This window comes from Mytilus edulis, chromosome 6 (genome assembly GCF_963676685.1).
Source record: "Mytilus edulis chromosome 6, xbMytEdul2.2, whole genome shotgun sequence".
Classification (NCBI taxonomy): Eukaryota; Metazoa; Mollusca; class Bivalvia; order Mytilida; family Mytilidae; genus Mytilus; species Mytilus edulis.
The window spans coordinates 65,645,015-65,664,496 of NC_092349.1; the positions used below are offsets into that span (position 1 = coordinate 65,645,015).

The 19,482-nt window shown below is 32.4% G+C and overlaps 2 protein-coding genes across 2 annotated transcripts; one reads left to right on the forward strand and one right to left on the reverse strand.

Annotated features, from left to right (window-relative positions):
• Positions 1-5,438: 5,438 nt before the first annotated feature.
• LOC139528167 (protein starmaker-like) lies at positions 5,439-8,692 on the reverse strand. Its single transcript, XM_071324026.1, has 2 exons — positions 8,623-8,692; positions 5,439-7,240 (listed from the first exon to the last, which is right to left on the reverse strand). The coding sequence occupies exon 2, from the start codon at positions 7,202-7,204 to the stop codon at positions 5,633-5,635; it is 1,572 nt and encodes a 523-aa protein (XP_071180127.1). The 5' UTR covers positions 7,205-7,240; positions 8,623-8,692; the 3' UTR covers positions 5,439-5,632.
• A 385-nt stretch (positions 8,693-9,077) lies between these two features.
• On the forward strand, positions 9,078-18,890 carry LOC139528168 (isochorismatase domain-containing protein 1-like). The gene is made up of 5 exons (XM_071324028.1): positions 9,078-9,236; positions 12,609-12,656; positions 13,676-13,837; positions 16,990-17,106; positions 18,326-18,890. The coding sequence occupies exons 1-5, from the start codon at positions 9,111-9,113 to the stop codon at positions 18,467-18,469; spliced, it is 597 nt and encodes a 198-aa protein (XP_071180129.1). The 5' UTR covers positions 9,078-9,110; the 3' UTR covers positions 18,470-18,890.
• The last annotated feature ends 592 nt before the right edge of the window (positions 18,891-19,482 follow it).

Here is a 19,482-nt window from a genome sequence, read left to right on the forward strand (position 1 = left end):
AAAAGATCATATTGTGATCCCCTATGCGATGCAAAATAAATTTTAAATCCACATTTTTTTCCCCCAAAAAAACTTAATTTGATTGATGGCGTTGAAAAAATAAATTTATTTTTTTTATGACTCAAACAAATAAAGAAACCCTCCCCCTAAAAGATAAATTGTTGCTCCCTAATTATGGAATAACACACTATATTGTTCAATGCACAAATGTAGGGTGATCGACTGAAGTAATCTGAGCAATTTTGCTCCTATTTAAATACCGTTATAGTGTGTGATAACATTGTGTGAGGGAATTCGCGACGTTTGATGTACCACTGTTCACTCCAGTGCAATTTATGACAATACCACTGCATCAATCAGAATTATTTTTTTTGCAGTGTTTTAAGAAATGATTTTGCTTTGTTGTCGCGTATTATTTGTGAAACATTCAATGTTTTAAAAAGGCGAATTTTCTTTATAAAGTCAATGATTATGTTGACTTTTGAAGGCCAAACTTTCTACAGCCTTAAATACGCTAATGAAAGATCAAAAAACTATACCAATACATAACGACATGATTATGAAATTATAACAAATCTATTGGTTAACAAACTTTTACTCGTTATTGCAAAATAATGAACTTAATATATCTGACATTTTCTCCCTACCCAGTTTACCCCTATACATTTTTATGATGTGGACTGGTCATTGTTATTGAATCGTAGGCAATTTGATTGGATTAAGTTGTTATTAGTTTACCTTCAAACTTGTTTATGCTTTTCATACATGACTATTGATTAATTAGAACGTGCATGAATGTGACCGGTAACTAAAATGACCTTCAAACTGGACACTGGACGAGTCAATATTATGTTTTATCAATGAAAGTTAAGGTATGAAAGGTAAGAATTGCCACTTATTCGATTTTCACAAAATTTTCGGAATATACAGTTGGAAAGGTTATTTTTTAAAAGCCTATTGTGAAGAGTAAAGAGAAAGTTTACAAATAATACGTTTTGTTCCATTAAACAAGTCATTTTCGTAAGAGAAATACCGAAATATATTTTACGCACGACTACGGCAGGTAAAATTATTATTTATCATAATAAAAAAAAAGCATTTTTCAGTCTCATTGGAATATGTTGATTACAATTAATCCCAAACTTAAGAAGTAAGTAACTAAAGTCAAAATATGTCCGATCTGCCTATTTCTGCACATCAAAAGTCAATACGATCGTTTTAAAGTCAATTTCGTCTACCTCACAAAATCTTGTTAGGCACTTTTTTTTTTTTTTTTTTTTTTTTATAGTAACTTAAAGATTAAAAATAATTAATAACATCCCGCGCTGTTTCCGTTACTTTGTGCATGTATAAAGATAAAAGATATGTAGTGATATAATACGCCATATATTGATGGTAAAGAGAAGATGTATAGAATTATTAAACAATGAAGGAACGATCATTTAACTTAAAGTGTGTGTGTGTGTGGGGGAGGGGGAAATATTCTAATCACAAAATTTGATTGCTAGCGTTAAAACTAAATAAAAGGGTTCGCGAAAAAAAACAATAGCCCTGCAAGTCAACCGAGGGGGGGCGTTAAGCAACCAACAATCAATCAATCAACCGAGGGAGATTTTAAAAGCAAGATTCCCTTGTAAAATCCATTTTAAAAATCCCAATACTAGTACTATCAGTTAAATAAAATGTCAGCTAGCCTTATGTTGACATTTCAACACTTCACTATTTACAAGGGAATTCATTTTATATACCAAACTAATATGCTAGATGCTATATATATTTGATATGTTGTAGAGTTATATGTATATAGAAGGAGATCGTAGTTACCACCCTTTATTTAATCCAGTTAGATATTTTTAAATAATACAAAATACGGGAAATAATATAGCTAAAAGAACAATCAATATAATAGAAAACGCAACACGTGAAATGAAGACGAAAATAAAATGAAATAAATTCTCCATTGCAATTTAATTGCAATATTTAAAATGTTAAAACACTGCTAAACTTGTTATTAATATTTATTTACAATAGAGTGTCTGTTTTAAAGTAATGATTGTGTGCTCTCACCCAATGAAGTATAACTGAAGGTAAGGTAATGATAAAAAAAAAAATAACTGAAGGTAAGGATACCAACCTTTCCCAGATAATGCTAGGCAGTGGAGTTGTCCCCAATGGACTGTGGTATCCACAGCTCCGAGGGAGTAGAACTTCTATACTGTCACATCCATTTGAATTGTCTATGCTTACACCCGAACGGGTCAAAAGCTCATATCTGGGATGGTGAGGTACACAAGGTAATTCACTGGGAAAGGGGATGTGGTGAATGAGAGTGGATATGAGAGTAGTGGTGGATGAATGACAGTTGATATGAGAGTAGTGGTGGGTGAATGAGAGAGGATGTGAGAGTAGTGGTGGGTGAATCACAGTGGATATAAAAGTAGAGTTGAGAGTAAGAGAGTGGGGAAGTATGAGAGTGAGTGAGAGGATGAGAGTGTGTGGGTGGTGGGTGAATGAGAGAGTGGTAGGTGAATGAGGGAGAGTATCAGAGTGGTTGTATGAGAAAATGAGAGTGCGTGGGTGAATGAAAGTATGTGAGTGGGTTAATGAGAGTTGGTGAATGAGAGTAAGGAAATGGGTGGGTGTTGAATGAGCGTAGGTGGTTGTTGAATGGGAGAGAGTGGTAGGTGAATGAGTGAGCGTGGTGGGTGAACGAGAAAGAATGGGTGGCGGGTGAATGAGTGAAATGGTGAATGATAGTTGGTGGTTGAATGAGAGTGGGTGTTGGTTGAATGAAGGAGAGTGGGTGGTTGATAAGAGAGACTATATTCAATTTGATAGTTAAAAGTTTAAGTATTTATATGAGTAACAGTAACAAAAGTTTTTGAATATAAATTTTAATTCCAGTAAGAATTTATTTAATCAGAGCCGGCAAAATAGCATTCAGTTTTCTAATAGCATGTTTTCTATTTTGCCGGCGCCGGCTAAATAGCAAATTTGCTATTTTGTCGGTGCCGGTCGGACCACTGAATAGCCAATGGCAATACATTAATACTTTTAAAACAATGATAATATTAATTTAGTAAATCTTACAATATAATTTCGTTCAAAACATAAAACATAGAGTCTAGAGATCAACAGGGTAAATAAACTATTTCGGTAATTTCCTTGCTCAGACGACCGGAGTTTATGAGACATTTTGCAATAGTTCCTTCTGATATTGTTATGCTAATATATATGAAATCGAGCACGCGAGTTAATCGATGATGATAGGCCTGAATTTTGATAAATTGCTAATTGTGTTAGAAAAGAAAAACAGAACCATGCTCTCTGTCCACAGGCACTAGTTTTCTATCCATGGCTATCCCTAATATATATAGGGATAGTAGATCTTGCCATGAATAGAAAACAAGTGCCTGTGTCTGTCCAGCAGTTGTGTGTTTTAATTCCTGATTGCAGAAAGTACCCAGCGTAACTATACACGCACCCTCATATGGCGCGGAATCAGGGTCATAAATATCGATTTTAGTATATATCCTACTATATATGATTTCAGTATATACTAAATTACATTTTAGCATACCCTCAATTGATTTTAGGGTATCCTAAAATGATTTTAGTATATGTTTAAATCATTTTAGGGTATCCTAGAGTCAATTCAGTATATACTAAAGTAATATACTAAAATCATTTTGGGATATCCTAAAATCAATTTGGGATATCCTAAAATCAATTTAGCATATACTGAAATATTCAGCATGTACAGAAATATTGGCGCGGAATCAAGGTCATAAATAACGATTTTAGTACACATGTACACTTAATTGATTTTAGTATATCCTTAATTCAATTTGCTGATAGTTTTGTTCACCAATGAAAAGATCGCTTTCTGGACGAGTTGGAAAGACAGTCACTGCGGACCTTGCTGAGATGTCGCTAAATGTTCTCTCACTTGATTTCAAACCTTTAAGGAGGCTCGGGGGTATAAAAAAAAATCAAACATTTGTTTTTCATTACAAATTTTATTTATTTCCTTTTGTAGTTGTTACTTTATCATATGGTACAAAAATCATTCGAAACAATCAATTCGTGTTGGCCCCAGATGACTTTCAAAATGTATACATCATTGAAAAAGTTCCAAATTATCTCCCTTTGGTGGAAAAATGCCATTTTTTTGGCTCTAAAATTGAAATATCTTTTTCAACTCGTCGGTGACCTATCTTTTTTAATATAATTTCCATATAAGCTGTACTTAAACTAAATTATTGTAAAATTTTAGCGATTTCTGTAATAAATATCTTTTTTCTTATTTCGATATTACCTTTATTTCTCTTATTACTTCAACAGAAAAAAAAAACACCTTTACAAAAATGTATGCTTCTTTCGAAGGCAGATTGTGAGCGCAAATGAACGGTGACCCCACTTTTTTATTTTATTTTTCTATTAACTATAAGATAAAGTTCATTTATAGAAAAATATAGAGAATTCCTATATAAATGATTTAGACCCGCGAACCCCCTTAAATAAACTTATTCGGAAAGGATACTAGGTTACCAGAGGCGGATTCAGCCGTTTTAAAAGGGGGCGGGTCCCAACCCAGAGTAAAAAAAGGGGGGGTGTTCCAACTATATGCTCCCATTCAAATGCATTGATCGTCCCAAAGAAAAGGGGGGTCCAACCACCGGACCCCTCCTCGGATCCGCCAATGATCTCTCGCCTTGACGGAGTCAAAAAGCGAGAAAGGTATGCTGTTTCCGGCGTCGGCGACGGCGTCAACAATGTATTAGTTCTAGTTTATGGTGAACCACATGTGATAGGTCAATCATATTTGGTATGCAGTCATGGTCTATTGACTTCGAAACTTTTGCTTATTTTAAATGTATTAGTTTGTGATTAGGTCAGTTTTTGGGGAACCACAAGTGGTAGGTCAATGATATTTGGTATGCAGTTGTATAAGCATTGGTATATCTTATTTCCATGGAGATAATTTGGATCCGCCCCCTTACTCATGATCTATTGACTTTGAAACTTATCTAAGTTTACATATATTAGTTTATGATAAGATCAGTTTAAGATGAACTGCTAATGTTTAGTCAATGATATTTGGTATGCACATTTATTGGTATTTGCAAGTAATGTTTCCATGGAGATAATATAGCCCCACCCCTCTTCGTGGTTCATTGACTTTGAAACTTTTACATAGTTTACAAGTTAATGTTTGTAATTAGGTTTGGGAACGACTTATAATAAGACAATGGTATTTGGTACGCAGTTGTTTTAGCATTGGCTCATCTCATTTACATGGAGATTGTTTAGCCATGTAACTCAGTCATGGTTCATTGACTTTGAATATTTGCATAACTTGTGTAAGATATTAAAGTATTGCTATTTTGATTTCAACATTTGCATAATCTAAATTGCAATAAAAGGCGAGACATATCTCTGTGATAACAGTTTATTTTACATAATTTTCTGTATTGATTGTGTTTCATTCGTGTCCTCTGTCGTATCCTGTCATTTTCATTATTTGCATCTTTTGGTAGTATTTTCGTCATTTTATTTCCCCTGTTAGTTTATTGTCATTCCAATTATTTGCCTCTGTTGGTTGTGTTTCCATTGTATTACTTTCCTCTTTTTATTGGTTTTCCTTTCCACTATTTACATCTGTTGGTGGTGTTTTCATTATATCATTTTCCTTGTGTATTTCCTTTGAATATGCTATCTTCACATCATCTTTCTCTTTTGAATGTACTGCTTTTACATGGAGTGAATGTGCTTCTTTTACATCATGTTTCTTTGGATGTGCTGTTTCCACATGGTGGGAATGTGCTTCTTTTACACCATGCTTCTCTTTTGGGTGTACTGCTTTTACATGGATTGAATGTGCTTCTTTTACATCAGGCTTCTTTGGATGTGCTGTTTCCACATCGTGTGAATGTGCTTCTTTTACACCATGCTTCTCTTTTGGGTGTACTGCTTTTACATGGTGTGAATGTGCTTCTTTTACATCAGGCTTCTTTGGATGTGTTGATTTAACATGGTGTGAATGTGCTTCTTTTATATCATGCTTCTCTTTTAGATGTGCTACTTTAACATGGTGTGAATGTGCTTCTTTTACATCGTGTGGATGTGCTTCTTTTACATCGGGTGGATGTGCTTCTATTACATCATGTTTCTCCTTTGGCTGTACTACTTTAACATCGTGTGAATGTGTTTCTTTTACACCATGCTTCTCTTTTGGGTGTACTGCTTTTACATGGTGTGAATGTGCTTCTTTTACACCATGTTTCTCCTTTGGATGTGTTGATTTAACATGGTGTGAATGTGCTTCTTTTATATCATGCTTCTCTTTTGAATGTGCTACTTTAACATGGTGTGAATGTGCTTCTTTTACATGGAGTGAATGTGCTTCTTTTACACCATGTTTCTCTTTTGGGTGTACTGCTTTAACATGGTGTGAATGTGCTTCTTTTACACACTGTTTCTCCTTTGGATGTACTGCTTTAACATGGTGTGAATGTGCTTCTTTTATATCATGCTTCTCCTTTGGATGTGCTACTTTTACATCGTGTTTCTCCTTTGGCTGTGCTGTTTCCACATCGTGTGAATGTGATTCTTTAACGTCATGTTTCTCTTTTGTATGCAGTGCTTTTACATCGTGTAAATCTTTTGCTTGTGATTTCTTTAAATTGTGTATTTCCCTAAGATTTGTCTCTATTTCATCATCATTGAGTGTCTTTTTCGGATGTACTTCCTTCACATGATGTGTCTCATTTAGATGCATCTCATTCACAATGTGTGTCGTTTTTGGATGTGTCTTCTTAGCATGGTGTTTCTCCTTTAGATGTGCCTCCTTTGTATGAATTTTCTCTTTTGAATGTGTAGCTTTTTCATTTTTCGTCTCTTTAGAATGTGCTTTTTGGTGGGTATCTCTTGGGTTTTCTTCCTCTTCGTTTTCTTCTTCTTCTTTCTCCAACTGAAAAGCTTCCTTTCTCGAAAGATGGGAATCAGTTGAAAGATGCTTTAGTTTAGCTGGCACCTTTTGAACATTTGGATGGTATATCGGTGAATGTTTCTTTTTTGGCGTATATTTCTCTTTGTTATATGTCTTAGTATTTCCTGGCTTATGATTGACACCAATCTTGTTTGACGAATGCGGGCCGTCCAGAGTACCTTCCGAATTTGTAGAAGAAAATTCCTTCTCCATATCGTTGATTTTTTCAATTTCTTGTCTTCCACTTATCTGCAAAAAATAGTCAATTGTTCAAACTCTAAATAAAGACAATAATTCAAATCGGGTTTCTTTGTATCCCGTTTAGGATAGGAAGGAACCATAGTGTTTTTCGATATGTGGCGTCAGTAAATTATGCCGTGTCATATTCGGAGTTCAGACTTTATTTAGGATTATCGGGGTTAAGACTTTAGTTAGGATGTGCATATACCAGATGTTATCACACCCATTTGGAACTTAGTACACATGTTCATTATGCGTGAAATCAGCAAAGTTTTAGTTTAAAATAAACAGTAGTTTACCTAGAATTCATTATGAGGCGAACTTTCTGTAATATGCCAAATACCATACGATGACCTATGACTACTATGTCATTTGGTCTCTGGTAGAGAGTTAATTGTCTCATTGACAATTATACATGTATACCACATCTTGTTACTTTTTAATGAATTTTTACCCAGGTGTTTCAGTGGTATGCTAACTTATTGTGAATAATTAATAAGGTGAAAAAAACGTTTCCAACGCTATGCCTGGTGATCAATATAACACAGTGGAGGGTTCCAGAAATGTTTATAAGTTGGGGCCCACTGCCTGCCTAAGAGGGGCTAGCTCCAGTCATGCTTCAGTGATTCCCTATATAATCAACCAAAAAAGGGGGGGCTGAAAACCCTCTAAATCCGCCTCTGCAACACATATGTATGTTGAAGTTTAGCTTATGAGGGTTTTGGTCGAGTTAAACCTTCCTTCCCTTGGATACTTTTGGATATGTACCTCAAAGACATATTGATTACGAATAAAGCAACAAAGAGATCATCTCGACGTAAGGGAGCGTACGGGTCTTGTTGTACGACATAGGATTTTGTGACTACTCATTGTTAATTTACTCGTTATAACTGCAGACAATTTTGGAAGGCCGCTCTGTTGCCATATATATTCTAGCTTTCAATTTGCATGCGCCAATGTATCCGTATACGGTGCAGGAAATGCTTACCCTTCCGGAGCACCTGATTTCACTCCCGGTTTTTAGTGGAGGTGTTGTTTCTTGATTATTATTTATAACTGTTGATGTAAATGTCCTTTGGTTTTGTGAGTCTTTGTTTACTCCTTGGTTTTGATTGTTATTGTCTTTTATGGGTCATAACTCATAGAGCTGTTCTAGATATCGTCCGCATTGTACAAATCTTTGTTGCCTTTTGCCCTAGCGATATGCACCATATTTGTTAGAGACATGGTAACCCCCTAAAAAAATGTATTGCAACGAATCTAGCTGCAGGCTGACTAAGTATCGTCAGAAACAACAATCTCATTGGATAAGTTACAACTTATATAAATGTGAAACGCGGAATTGCACAGAAATTAAAGTATATATACGAAGCATTGGACTTTTAACTCACCTTTGACTTGTCTCTTTTATGCTGTATCTACAGCAGTGATTTAAAATTATGTCACAGAAACACAACGTCACAAATTTATTTTGCGTAACGTACGTTGTCGTATTCCCGAAAAACCCATTCACCTTGTAGACAGTCACACCAAGAACGATTGATGCATGCGTATCAAAAAGTAGCAAATATTACAGGAAATAAAATACTTGAGGAAAACAAATATATCAATGCTGTGTTAAGTGGCATACCACGGATATTATAGTTAACTTACGATATTGTTAACAGGTCATTAGGGATTGCATATTTCGGTATTAATATTGATTCACTCATATTATCTTTGCATCCGAAATAAACACATTTATTCTATAAACATGATAAATATAGCAAGATATTCAAGTTTTCCAAAAAGAATTTTCGTCCTTTGTGTTATTGCTCGTTTTGAACTTACTAAACGTCTTTAGGTATATTCTAATCATGTGACAACTGATTCGTACAAAATGGCAAACCGACGCCTTGGTAATCTTTGTGCTAATAAAACTGTATTTTTCTTATGTGACATGCAAGAACGATTTCGTAATGCCATCAAGTATTTTCCAGAAATAACAGAAGTGGCATCAAGGCTTGTAAGTGTTTCTTAAAAAAAGAAGATGCTACAATTTCGGTATATAATTTTGATTATAATTTTAAAAGCTCATGTGTATATCTCTAGCTTATGGTTATGATATATCCTTGATTGTATACTATGCCGGCTCTAAATAAATCTTTTTTCATTTTGTTTATTTATAGGTTTCAGTCTTGTACTTGACTGCTCCATAGGTTTACATGCAGAACAGCTGAACTTTGAAATTTTTTAAAAATAAAATGCTACATAAAAAAAATTTCATTTGCATATCAGCATTGATCATGTATGTAGTAATGTGAAATTGCGATAAAAACGAAAATAAAGTGGGTCTTTAAGACGAAGAATAAAAAGTTAAATAACCCTGAAGTCAAAATTATTTTTTCTACTTTCTGTTTGCTATGTAACTAAGTAATGTAGGTCGCACTGTTTCACCACTTCGAGTAATCTTGACAACAGTCCACTTTCCTAGTTTGAAATCCCCCAAAAGATGAAACTTATCCATAATGCTTATTACCACAAAACACAGATCAAGTTTGAAATTGGTGGCTTCACTTTTACCATTCAAGAGTTATGCCCCTTTACAAATGGAAAAATTGCTAATTTTTAGTTTCCATTCACTAAACTTTAATGTGCTTCAACCAAATGTTATGAAACTTATCCAGAGTGTTTATTACTACGAAACACAGATTATGATTTTGATGGTGTCACTTTTACTATTCTAAAGTTATGCCCCTTTACAAATGGAAAAATAGCAGATTTTTTGCTTCTGTTTAATTCTCTAACTTGAGTTTGCAAATTCAATAAGCATTTTGTCAAAGTTTCATAACATGAACCAAATGTTATGAAACTTTGACAAAATGCTTATTTATAAATACTACAAAACTCAGATCAAGTACAAATTTACAGTTCTTACATGTAATTCATGAGATTTTGGCCCTTTATAACTTTATATGTAAGCAGGGCATCATCTGTGTCCCATTGACACATTCACCATTTATTTTAATGTAAATACACGTTTCAATTCAGCATAAACTTTTAATGAAACAGAAAAAATTGAGTCCAGATTTTTTTTTTAAATTGGAACTACTGAAAATTCCGAAATTATTGCAATGTTTTTATTATTGCGAAAAACATGATTGGGTTTTCCTCGAAATCGCAAAAATTATAATGGCATTTTAGTTTAAGATGACACAATCGTTATAAAAATTTGCAAGGAATAATTTCTGAATTTACACACTGTATTTTATTCACTTCATTTTTAACTAATTTTATTTCACATCATTTTTGTTTTGACATGCACCAGAAATTCAAGTGGTAATGCGACTGGTACCTATAAAGCGCACCTGTGATGATCAATGATGAAGCAAAGTATTCCACTATATTATATACAAATCAGTCACAACTCAACTTCCCCTTTTCCCAAGAATATTACGAATTTTTCAGACAAACTACTATATTCTATACAACTAAATGAGTTTCACAGGTTTTATGTTCCGGTTCTATACATGTTCTGGACCATATGGGTATTTGGACCCTACAGCCAGGTATGGTTGTGACAAAATGTGCATACTCTACTAGTCTAATCATAAGCATAAGCATGATAAGCATAGGTTGGACCTTGCCAGAATTTACTGGTTTGAATGGTTAGTATATGGGTGAATAAACTCTACCTTGTTTGCAAGAATACTCAGAGTTCTAGTTTTCTGTAACACAATTTGCACAACTTATTAATTGAAGTCTTATGGCTTTTATTCATAAAACATGCCAGATTTTTGCAGTAGTGAATTGTTTATAAATCTTGACATATGTTTCTTTTCAATTAAAAAAAATTCTGAGTTTAAGATTTAGAGTTATTAATCATGTTAAGGTTTAATATGTACCCTTCTGTAGCCTTTTTTGTACGAATTTTTCAAACATCAATTGTATCAAAACTAAAGATATAATAAGTAATAGAGGCCATTTAGTACATGTTCCAAGGGGAAACTTGATGCAAAGCATTATTTTTTACTGTTTCATTGCATTTGATAGAAAAAGAGGACTTTGTGGCAAATAAATCAAGATTTTTATAGAAAATCCACAGCCTTTCATACAGAGATTTTTGTTATAAAATTTGAAACATAAATTACTCACTTGATTTTCTATGATGTGCTAGTGTTTATTTTTTAAAAATAGTTCTAAGTAACCTGTAAATTCCAAAACACCTTGTGTTGAGTCACTAAAGTCGAGCGCACCCTAAAAGGTGTACTTGATTTTGGCCATATTTATACTTGTCTTAACCAATAACTACATTTATAAACTTGTTTTAAGGAAATAAATGCTAGCACTGCATGCAATAATCCTATATCTATCAGTTATCAAATTGCCAAATATGAGAGTACAAGGATAAAGGCTGTGGATTTTCTATAAAAATCTTGATTTATTTGCCACAAAGTCCTCTTTTTCTATTAAATGCAATGGAACAGTAAAAAATAATGCTTTGCATCAAGTTTCCCCTTGGAATATGTACAAAATGGCCTATCTCTCTATTCTTCATTATATCTGTAGTTTTGATACAATTGAAGTTTGAAAAGTTCGTACAAAAATGGCTACAGAAGGGTACATAAACCTATTATTTGAAAATTTATTCTTAAAAAAGGTTGAATTTTCATGTAGTTTTAGGGCTTTTATCATTTATCATAAAACTTTGGTGATTTGTGTATAAATGTATGTCTATTGAAATCAGCTTCCTTTTGTTTTTCATAACAGTCTGATATGACAAATTATTAGTTGAAAAATTGTTGAAACTGTCCAGTTACCATGATTACAGATATACATGATATATGGGTGTTTATCAGGAGCAATATCATGCTTATGGCATAGCTCTTCATTTTAATCATTTTGGTAAAAATCAACTCTTCAGAATAAAACTTTGACAAAAGAGTTCTATTCAACATTCTCACATGTCTTTTTATTAAAACATTTTATATCATGAAACATTGAACTTAAATCAGGGCCAAATATGGGCCTTTCAAAACAAACGCCCTTAACTGGGCATCAATTAGCAGAAAATAAACTTATGAATAACAAATTTTAACAAAATACAAGACAAACAAAAAAGTCAAAGAAGTACATGTACATGTATCTGCATTAGATGGATTAATCAAGAACTGTATAACTACACGTACTCCATCAGATGAATTTCATTAACCACATGACTTTTTGTACATTTACTTCTGTCAAGAATACTGTTACGGTTGATATTATCTGAAGATTAAATCTGTACATTCTCCATTAGAAATGCATCTATTATATGTTGCAGGCACTTGTGCATTTTAAATGTGTTAGTCTTTTAAAAAAATTCTAACTTGTAACTTTTTTTTACAATTTATTTCAGGTGCAAGCTTCAAAGCTCCTAAATATTCCTTTGATAGTGACTGAACAGGTATAACATGTATATTTAATACACAATATAATTTATTATACTTCACGTTAAAATACCATAATATATCATGTATATTTTGATTGGCTAATATGAGGTGTTAATTTACTCTATCACATGGCTGAGTAGGTGACAATTTTTTTTAATGTTACCCTCTGTCCAGACCAATACAAACTGAATTTACATTAAGTAATTAAATACAATGTTTAAGTTCTACGTTTTGGCTTAGATTTTATTATTCGACTGTTAAAATAATTAAAAAAAAACATCTTGCTTGACTTTTGTTGTTTTTCTAAACATGTCTAATACCTGTATAGTCCCGTAACGTTGTAATGTATGTGATGTCATAGAAAATACTTTTAAAATAAAAGTAATCTGTAAAAGACAATAATGATATGACATTCAGTTTAATAAATTAAATAACACATAGCTGAGAGGGTGATAGATCAGATTGGTACCCCTCAAAAAGGCATTGTCAACCTTGGCTTTCGACGCGGTTGACAATGTTTTCTCAGGGTACCAATCTGCTCTATCACCCTCTCAGCTATATTTTATTTATATAATGTTATGTGATAATATTTGAACATAGCGAAAGTTTGATTTAACTTGGTAATGAAAAAAAGAGAACAAGAAAATTAAGATAAAATATAAAGTTACACAAATCATGTTGTAAATGAAACGTAATTTTCTATTATTACAGATAAAGTACTGTAGATTTATATTGAATTTTTTCATACTAAGTCATGTTAGTTGACAGGTTTTTCTTGTTATTTGGTGGAATATGTATGCACTTTATTACTCCCAGTTTTCCCCCTGGTTATAATTCTCTTTAGATAATCCAGTTTCTTCAAATAACAAAAGCGGGACAACATTATTTAAATTTAGATTAAAGCTGTTATTTTGAATTTCATCAAAAAAATCTGTAATCAGTGTTAGAGACAATATTACACATTATAAAGCAACCTAGCTATTATTTAAGAAATAATTTAAATTGTTAATTATAAATACGATGTTCATTTCAGTATCCAAAGGGACTGGGAAACACTGTAACAGAATTAGATATTTCACATGCTGCAGGAACATTTCCCAAAACCAAGTTTAGTATGGTTTTACCAGAGGTAGAGACAAAACTAGAGAGCTTATGTTCTAATGATGTTCAACATATTGTACTGTTTGGTATTGAGGTAACTTTTTATTAAATCTTTTCCTAAGTTACTTTTCATCACAGTCTATGAACTTTCTTCATAAAAGAGGGACGAAAGATACCAGAGGGACAGTCAAACTCAAAATAAACTGACAACGCTTGGCTAAAAATGAAAAAGCCGACAAACAGACAAACAGTAGAGGTGTCATACCACCAATTACTCCCTCAAATTTAGAACGTATGTGAAAGTAGGCCTACTCGGACAAAAAAAAGTGCATTTGATGTCATTGTTCACCTAAACTAACAAACAAATTTGCAGAAATGAAAGTTTTGTTGAAAGAGAAATATATTAAGACCATTTTGAGCCAAAATTTACCTGTCTATGAGTTTGCATTAAAAATTGAAGATTAATGCGCTCCATAGTATACTAATTTAAGATTTCCAGAAAACCAGGGGTTATTTTTAGTGGTACCTCCTTTCGGAAGCTCTCTGCTTTCTTATATGATTTTGAATGTATGTTGAAAATTGGCATGCAGAAAGGTGACACCTGTACAATTCAGGATATACCTAGTTTCTATGAAGTTAAACTTAAGGTAAAATATTTAGAAAGCTGTGAAAATTGCAAAATTTGGTTGAACAGATAGGGACTTTTAATTGGTGGTATGACACCTTTAAGCAAAATGCGGTGAAACATCAAAATCAGAAAACAATTGTTTTTTTTTTTGTCTTAACTGATCATTTGAGATAATAGTAGCCACATTTCAATCTTTTTGGGGGCAAAATGTCACATATTGCAAATTTAGAGCCTAAAACTTGAGTTTGTCCTATTTTTAGCTTTTCCCATCCTGACAATATGCTTTTATATAAAAAAATGTCCTAAATAATGTTATAAATGCACAGAAAGTTATTCTGTGGTGTTAAACATTGAAACATAAGTTGTTTACTACCTCCAAAAAAATTTTGTCATGCAGATTAAATGAAATCATTTGATTTTTACCCCTTATAGCATTGCGTCATACTATGTACTTGGCAGATAGCATAGCCTAATGTAAGCATTGCAGAAACTCACAAAAGCACCATTTATTATTCCAAATGAAAATTTTATATCTTAAATTTTATTAACTGATGTAAATAAACACAGTTAAATGACCATGACTGCACTTTTGATCAATTTGTAGTACTTTACTGACACCAGATGAAAAAAAGGGGGGTCAATATTCCTTGACACTTCAATACCTTGGATTTTTTACTAAATTCATTGCAAAAATTGTTGGAAGTCTTTCAAGAAGTAGAACAAACAAGAAAAAATCAGTAAACAATGATCTTGATATTGAAAGTTTATGTTCCTGTAGCCCAAAATGAAATTTTCAAGTATTTTCTATCAAAGTCATAGATTACAGTCAGTTTAAATTGAGCTGTGAAATTTTTATTACAAGTCGCATAATGGTCAGATAGGCTGTTTTTAACTACAAATTGACTAAGGATTAAGAATAAAGCAAAATAAAAGATTTCTAATCAACTTTTTTGTCTCTTTAGGTGTCATACCACCAATTACTCCCTCAAATTTAGAACGTATGTGAAAGTAGGCCTACTCGGACAAAAAAAAGTGCATTTGATGTCATTGTTCACCTAAACTAACAAACAAATTTGCAGAAATGAAAGTTTTGTTGAAAGAGAAATATATTAAGACCATTTTGAGCCAAAATTTACCTGTCTATGAGTTTGCATTAAAAATTGAAGATTAATGCGCTCCATAGTATACTAATTTAAGATTTCCAGAAAACCAGGGGTTATTTTTAGTGGTACCTCCTTTCGGAAGCTCTCTGCTTTCTTATATGATTTTGAATGTATGTTGAAAATTGGCATGCAGAAAGGTGACACCTGTACAATTCAGGATATACCTAGTTTCTATGAAGTTAAACTTAAGGTAAAATATTTAGAAAGCTGTGAAAATTGCAAAATTTGGTTGAACAGATAGGGACTTTTAATTGGTGGTATGACACCTAGAACACATATGACACAACATAGAAAACTATAAAAAAAGCAACACAAACCCCACCAAAAACTAGGGGTGATCTCAGGTGCTCCGGAAGGGTAAGCAGATCCTGCTTCACATGTGGCACCCATTGTGTTGCTTATGTTATAAGTTATTTTTCATTATTACAGGTGACTGTTAAATTATTTATTTTCAAAAACTGTTTTGAAGAATTTATACCAAAATGTATTATTGTGTTGTAGCATGTTAAATTTTAGCAGGCATATAATTTATTTGTCATAGCTAGATCATGTGATTATGTGTTTTTCCCCTATAATCTCAAAATTCCTTGTCAAAATGAGTAATATTTATAATATAGCTTGATACTATCATGTATATTGTCAGTTATTTACTAAAAATCCAGAAAAGAAAAGTATTGAATATTCACAGTAGAGAAACAGGGGAGATAATTTGATATTTTCTTTTGATGTTTGAGGATTATGAACACATTTCCTTATTTATTGGGATACTTGACAGATTTTATGTCCCAACTATGGGCCTGTTTTTCTGTTCTTTTGTTCGTCAGTTTGTTTTTTTAATCACCTGTATGCCTGTCCCTCTTCAGGTTAAAGTTTTTGGTCAATTAAGGTAGTTGAAATCCAATCAACTTAAAAATTAGTACACATGTTCCCTAGCTCTACCATAATCTTTCTTATTTTATGCCACATTAGAGTATTGACCCCAATTTCATGGTCCATTGAATATAAAAAATAATAGTGGGAGGAGGCATCCATGTACTATGGTCACATTCTTGTTTTATACTGTATTTTTGGTAACTTATTTGAAGGTTATATAAATATTGAGAAAACAATTGTATAGATTCTCTTTTTTGAACTGACTAGATAGTAAAACTAGTAGCTATGTAAGCATCTGCACTGACTTATGGCCCAGCAAAAATCACATATCATCTTCCAAGAAGTTCACAGTTTTTGATCATACATATAAAACTTTAAGAATAATTCCAATTTTCATTTATTCTTTAAAACTTGAATAATTGTGGCAGATTTAGGGGGATGGGGTAATTAATTTATGATCCTCAAAAGTTTTTAAGTAATTTTGTTCACTCCAACTTGGCGTCATATATTCAATTATCAGTATTATGCCTTATAAATTCTCTGACACAATTTTATCTTATTTTTTTTTTTAATATTTTGCAGACCCATGTATGTGTCCAACAGACAGTGATTGATCTCCTGAACAAAAATTATGAAGTGCATATAGTGGCAGATGCCTGTTCATCAAGATCACAAACAGATAGAGTATTTGCATTAGAGGTAGGTTTTTTTTTTAAAGAATTTACATTTGTGAAAGTAACTATATGTTACAAGGCTACCATGTCAATTATTTTGCGCTTAATGTTCAGAAACAACACAGATTATGAGCCTTTATAGAAGATATGGCATTAAATTATTTTCTTTAACAAGTATTATTTTTGTCTAATATTTTGAAAAATGAATTAATTGTAAAAAGCTAAAATTATTAGGAATACATCTTGTATAAGACATTGTACACATTGCCAGATGTTGTAAGAGTAAGAAATATATTGATTTCTTACCAATAATTACCTTACATTATATGCATATTACAATGCATATTGAAAGTACTGTATAGAAGGTTATTTTTGCAGGTGTCAAATTTTTTTTTTTTTTTATTTTGGTAGATTCCTAAATCCCTATTAAATAATTTGGCGGATACTGAAATTGTTGCATATAAAATATTGAAAAACTGAGAAGCAAGTTAATTGATTTGTTCACTGAATTGACAGTCTTACTTAATGATCTTGGCCGGAACTTTGATGTACTTACTAATTAGGTTATACAATTATCAAGACTGATTTACAACTCTGATGTAATTATCTGATAGAATACCCTACTCTCCTAATTTATTTGACACTAATTGATAAGGAAATATACACATGTGACAGTCATTTTATAAAATACATGTATGTTCAATGCCCTTTTTATTTATGTTGTGAAAACTAACCTATACTCTACCGACGAAAGCTTAGTTATTAGAAAGTAAAGAAACTATGCATTAATTCTTGCAGAGTTTATTTCCGTAATTTTCTTTCATCCGCTACAAAGCAAAAATAAACACAGCACAAAAATAACCCGCTATACAGTATAATGGACTAAAGAAACTGTAAATAGAATACCATAAATGATAAATAAGACAGGATATACAAAATGCCAATACAACTGAAATCATCATTCAGCGCATTAAAGCTCAAATGAAGATTAAGTGAAATATGTAATAAATATTTTACTTTGAAAAAAAAGGAATTTGACATTTTTGTTCCTAAATTTTTTTTTTAAACCCTTGAGAGACTCGAGCAATTAGGAGCCTCAAGCCTTTTTTTTATCGATATTTTTTTCAAGCAGCTTCAATTACAAATTAAAAACTTTGCTGTATGTATACAAACTGGTTAAAAGTTTTTCTTTTACTTTTACTTATAATGTTTTTATATGATCTGTCACCATTTTTTTCTTCCAGAGATTTCGTCACATGGGAGCTACAGTAACAACAAGCGAGGCTGTACTACTACAGTTAATAGGAGATAAAGATCATCCACAGTTTAAAGCAATTCAAAGTCTTATAATGAAAAGTGCTCCAGATACAGGACTTGTAAAACTGTAACATTAAACAAGGAATTTTTATATGTACATTATAATTGTGTAAGGGGGGGGGGAAGGCATTTTGAACATTTGCCTTATCTTTGAATGAGTACAATGCATCTTTTTGTTATAAATTCTGTACTATTGTTGATGATTTTATGAATTTTCTGTGAAATGCTTTTGTATAGTCACCAGCAATCATTCGATTTTAAATAGTAGCTTACACAACCAAAATTGAATGTTGCGGTCATCAATTTTCACCTCCACATTGTGATGATCAAATGGACACTCAAATAGTGAGATGAAAGGGTGTGTTGAGAGTTTGATATAGGCGTCATTATTCATTATTGAACCAGTAACAATAATTATATAGAGTGTACTCCATTGATGTAATTCAGTTCATGTGATAAATCATTTATAATAAATTAAATTGTTTTGGAAAATATCATATCTGCATACACAAACTTGTAAAATATACATAATTTTTTTTTGTACATTCATACAGACTAATTTTCATAACAGTTAAAGAACAAAGAGCTCTTCCTGCACTGGTATTTGGGCAGGTTTGATATCTGCTACAGAATTACTGAAATATATATAATTGCCCTACTTACAAATGTAGCAAGGTCAGTTAAGGCATTTACAAATAGTTAGATTATCTTTAATGCTTTTTGTCTAGTCTAGATGGAACAAAATTGGGTATGCTGTTTGTGTCAGCATTGGCAGTGACTGTGGCATCAATAATGTATTAGCTTGTGATAAGTTCAGTTTATAGTGAAACAGTATTTCAATTTGTAGTCAATGATATTTGGTATGCAGTTGTATAAGTATTTGCACATCTCATTTCTATAGAAGTAATTTGGCCCTGCTCCCTCAGTCATGGTCTATTGACTTTGACACTTTTGCTTAGTTTACATGTATAAGTATGTGATTAAGTGAGTATATGAGGAACCGCTAGTGGTTGGTCAATGGTATGTGGAATGTAGTTGTATTACCATTGGCTGGTCTCCTTTTTATTGAGAGTATTTGGCCCGG

What these genes read in the sequence shown, in the direction of transcription:
- LOC139528167 (XM_071324026.1), bottom strand. Translation starts at nt 7,204, where the DNA reads ATGGAGAAGGAATTTTCTTCTACAAATTCGGAAGGTACTCTGGACGGC.
- LOC139528168 (XM_071324028.1), top strand. Translation starts at nt 9,111, where the DNA reads ATGGCAAACCGACGCCTTGGTAATCTTTGTGCTAATAAAACTGTATTT. An exon ending in CTTTGATAGTGACTGAACAG is followed by an intron (nt 12,657 to 13,675) that starts GTATAACATGTA and finishes TGTTCATTTCAG; the next exon opens with TATCCAAAGGGACTGGGAAA. An exon ending in ATAGAGTATTTGCATTAGAG is followed by an intron (nt 17,107 to 18,325) that starts GTAGGTTTTTTT and finishes TTTTTCTTCCAG; the next exon opens with AGATTTCGTCACATGGGAGC.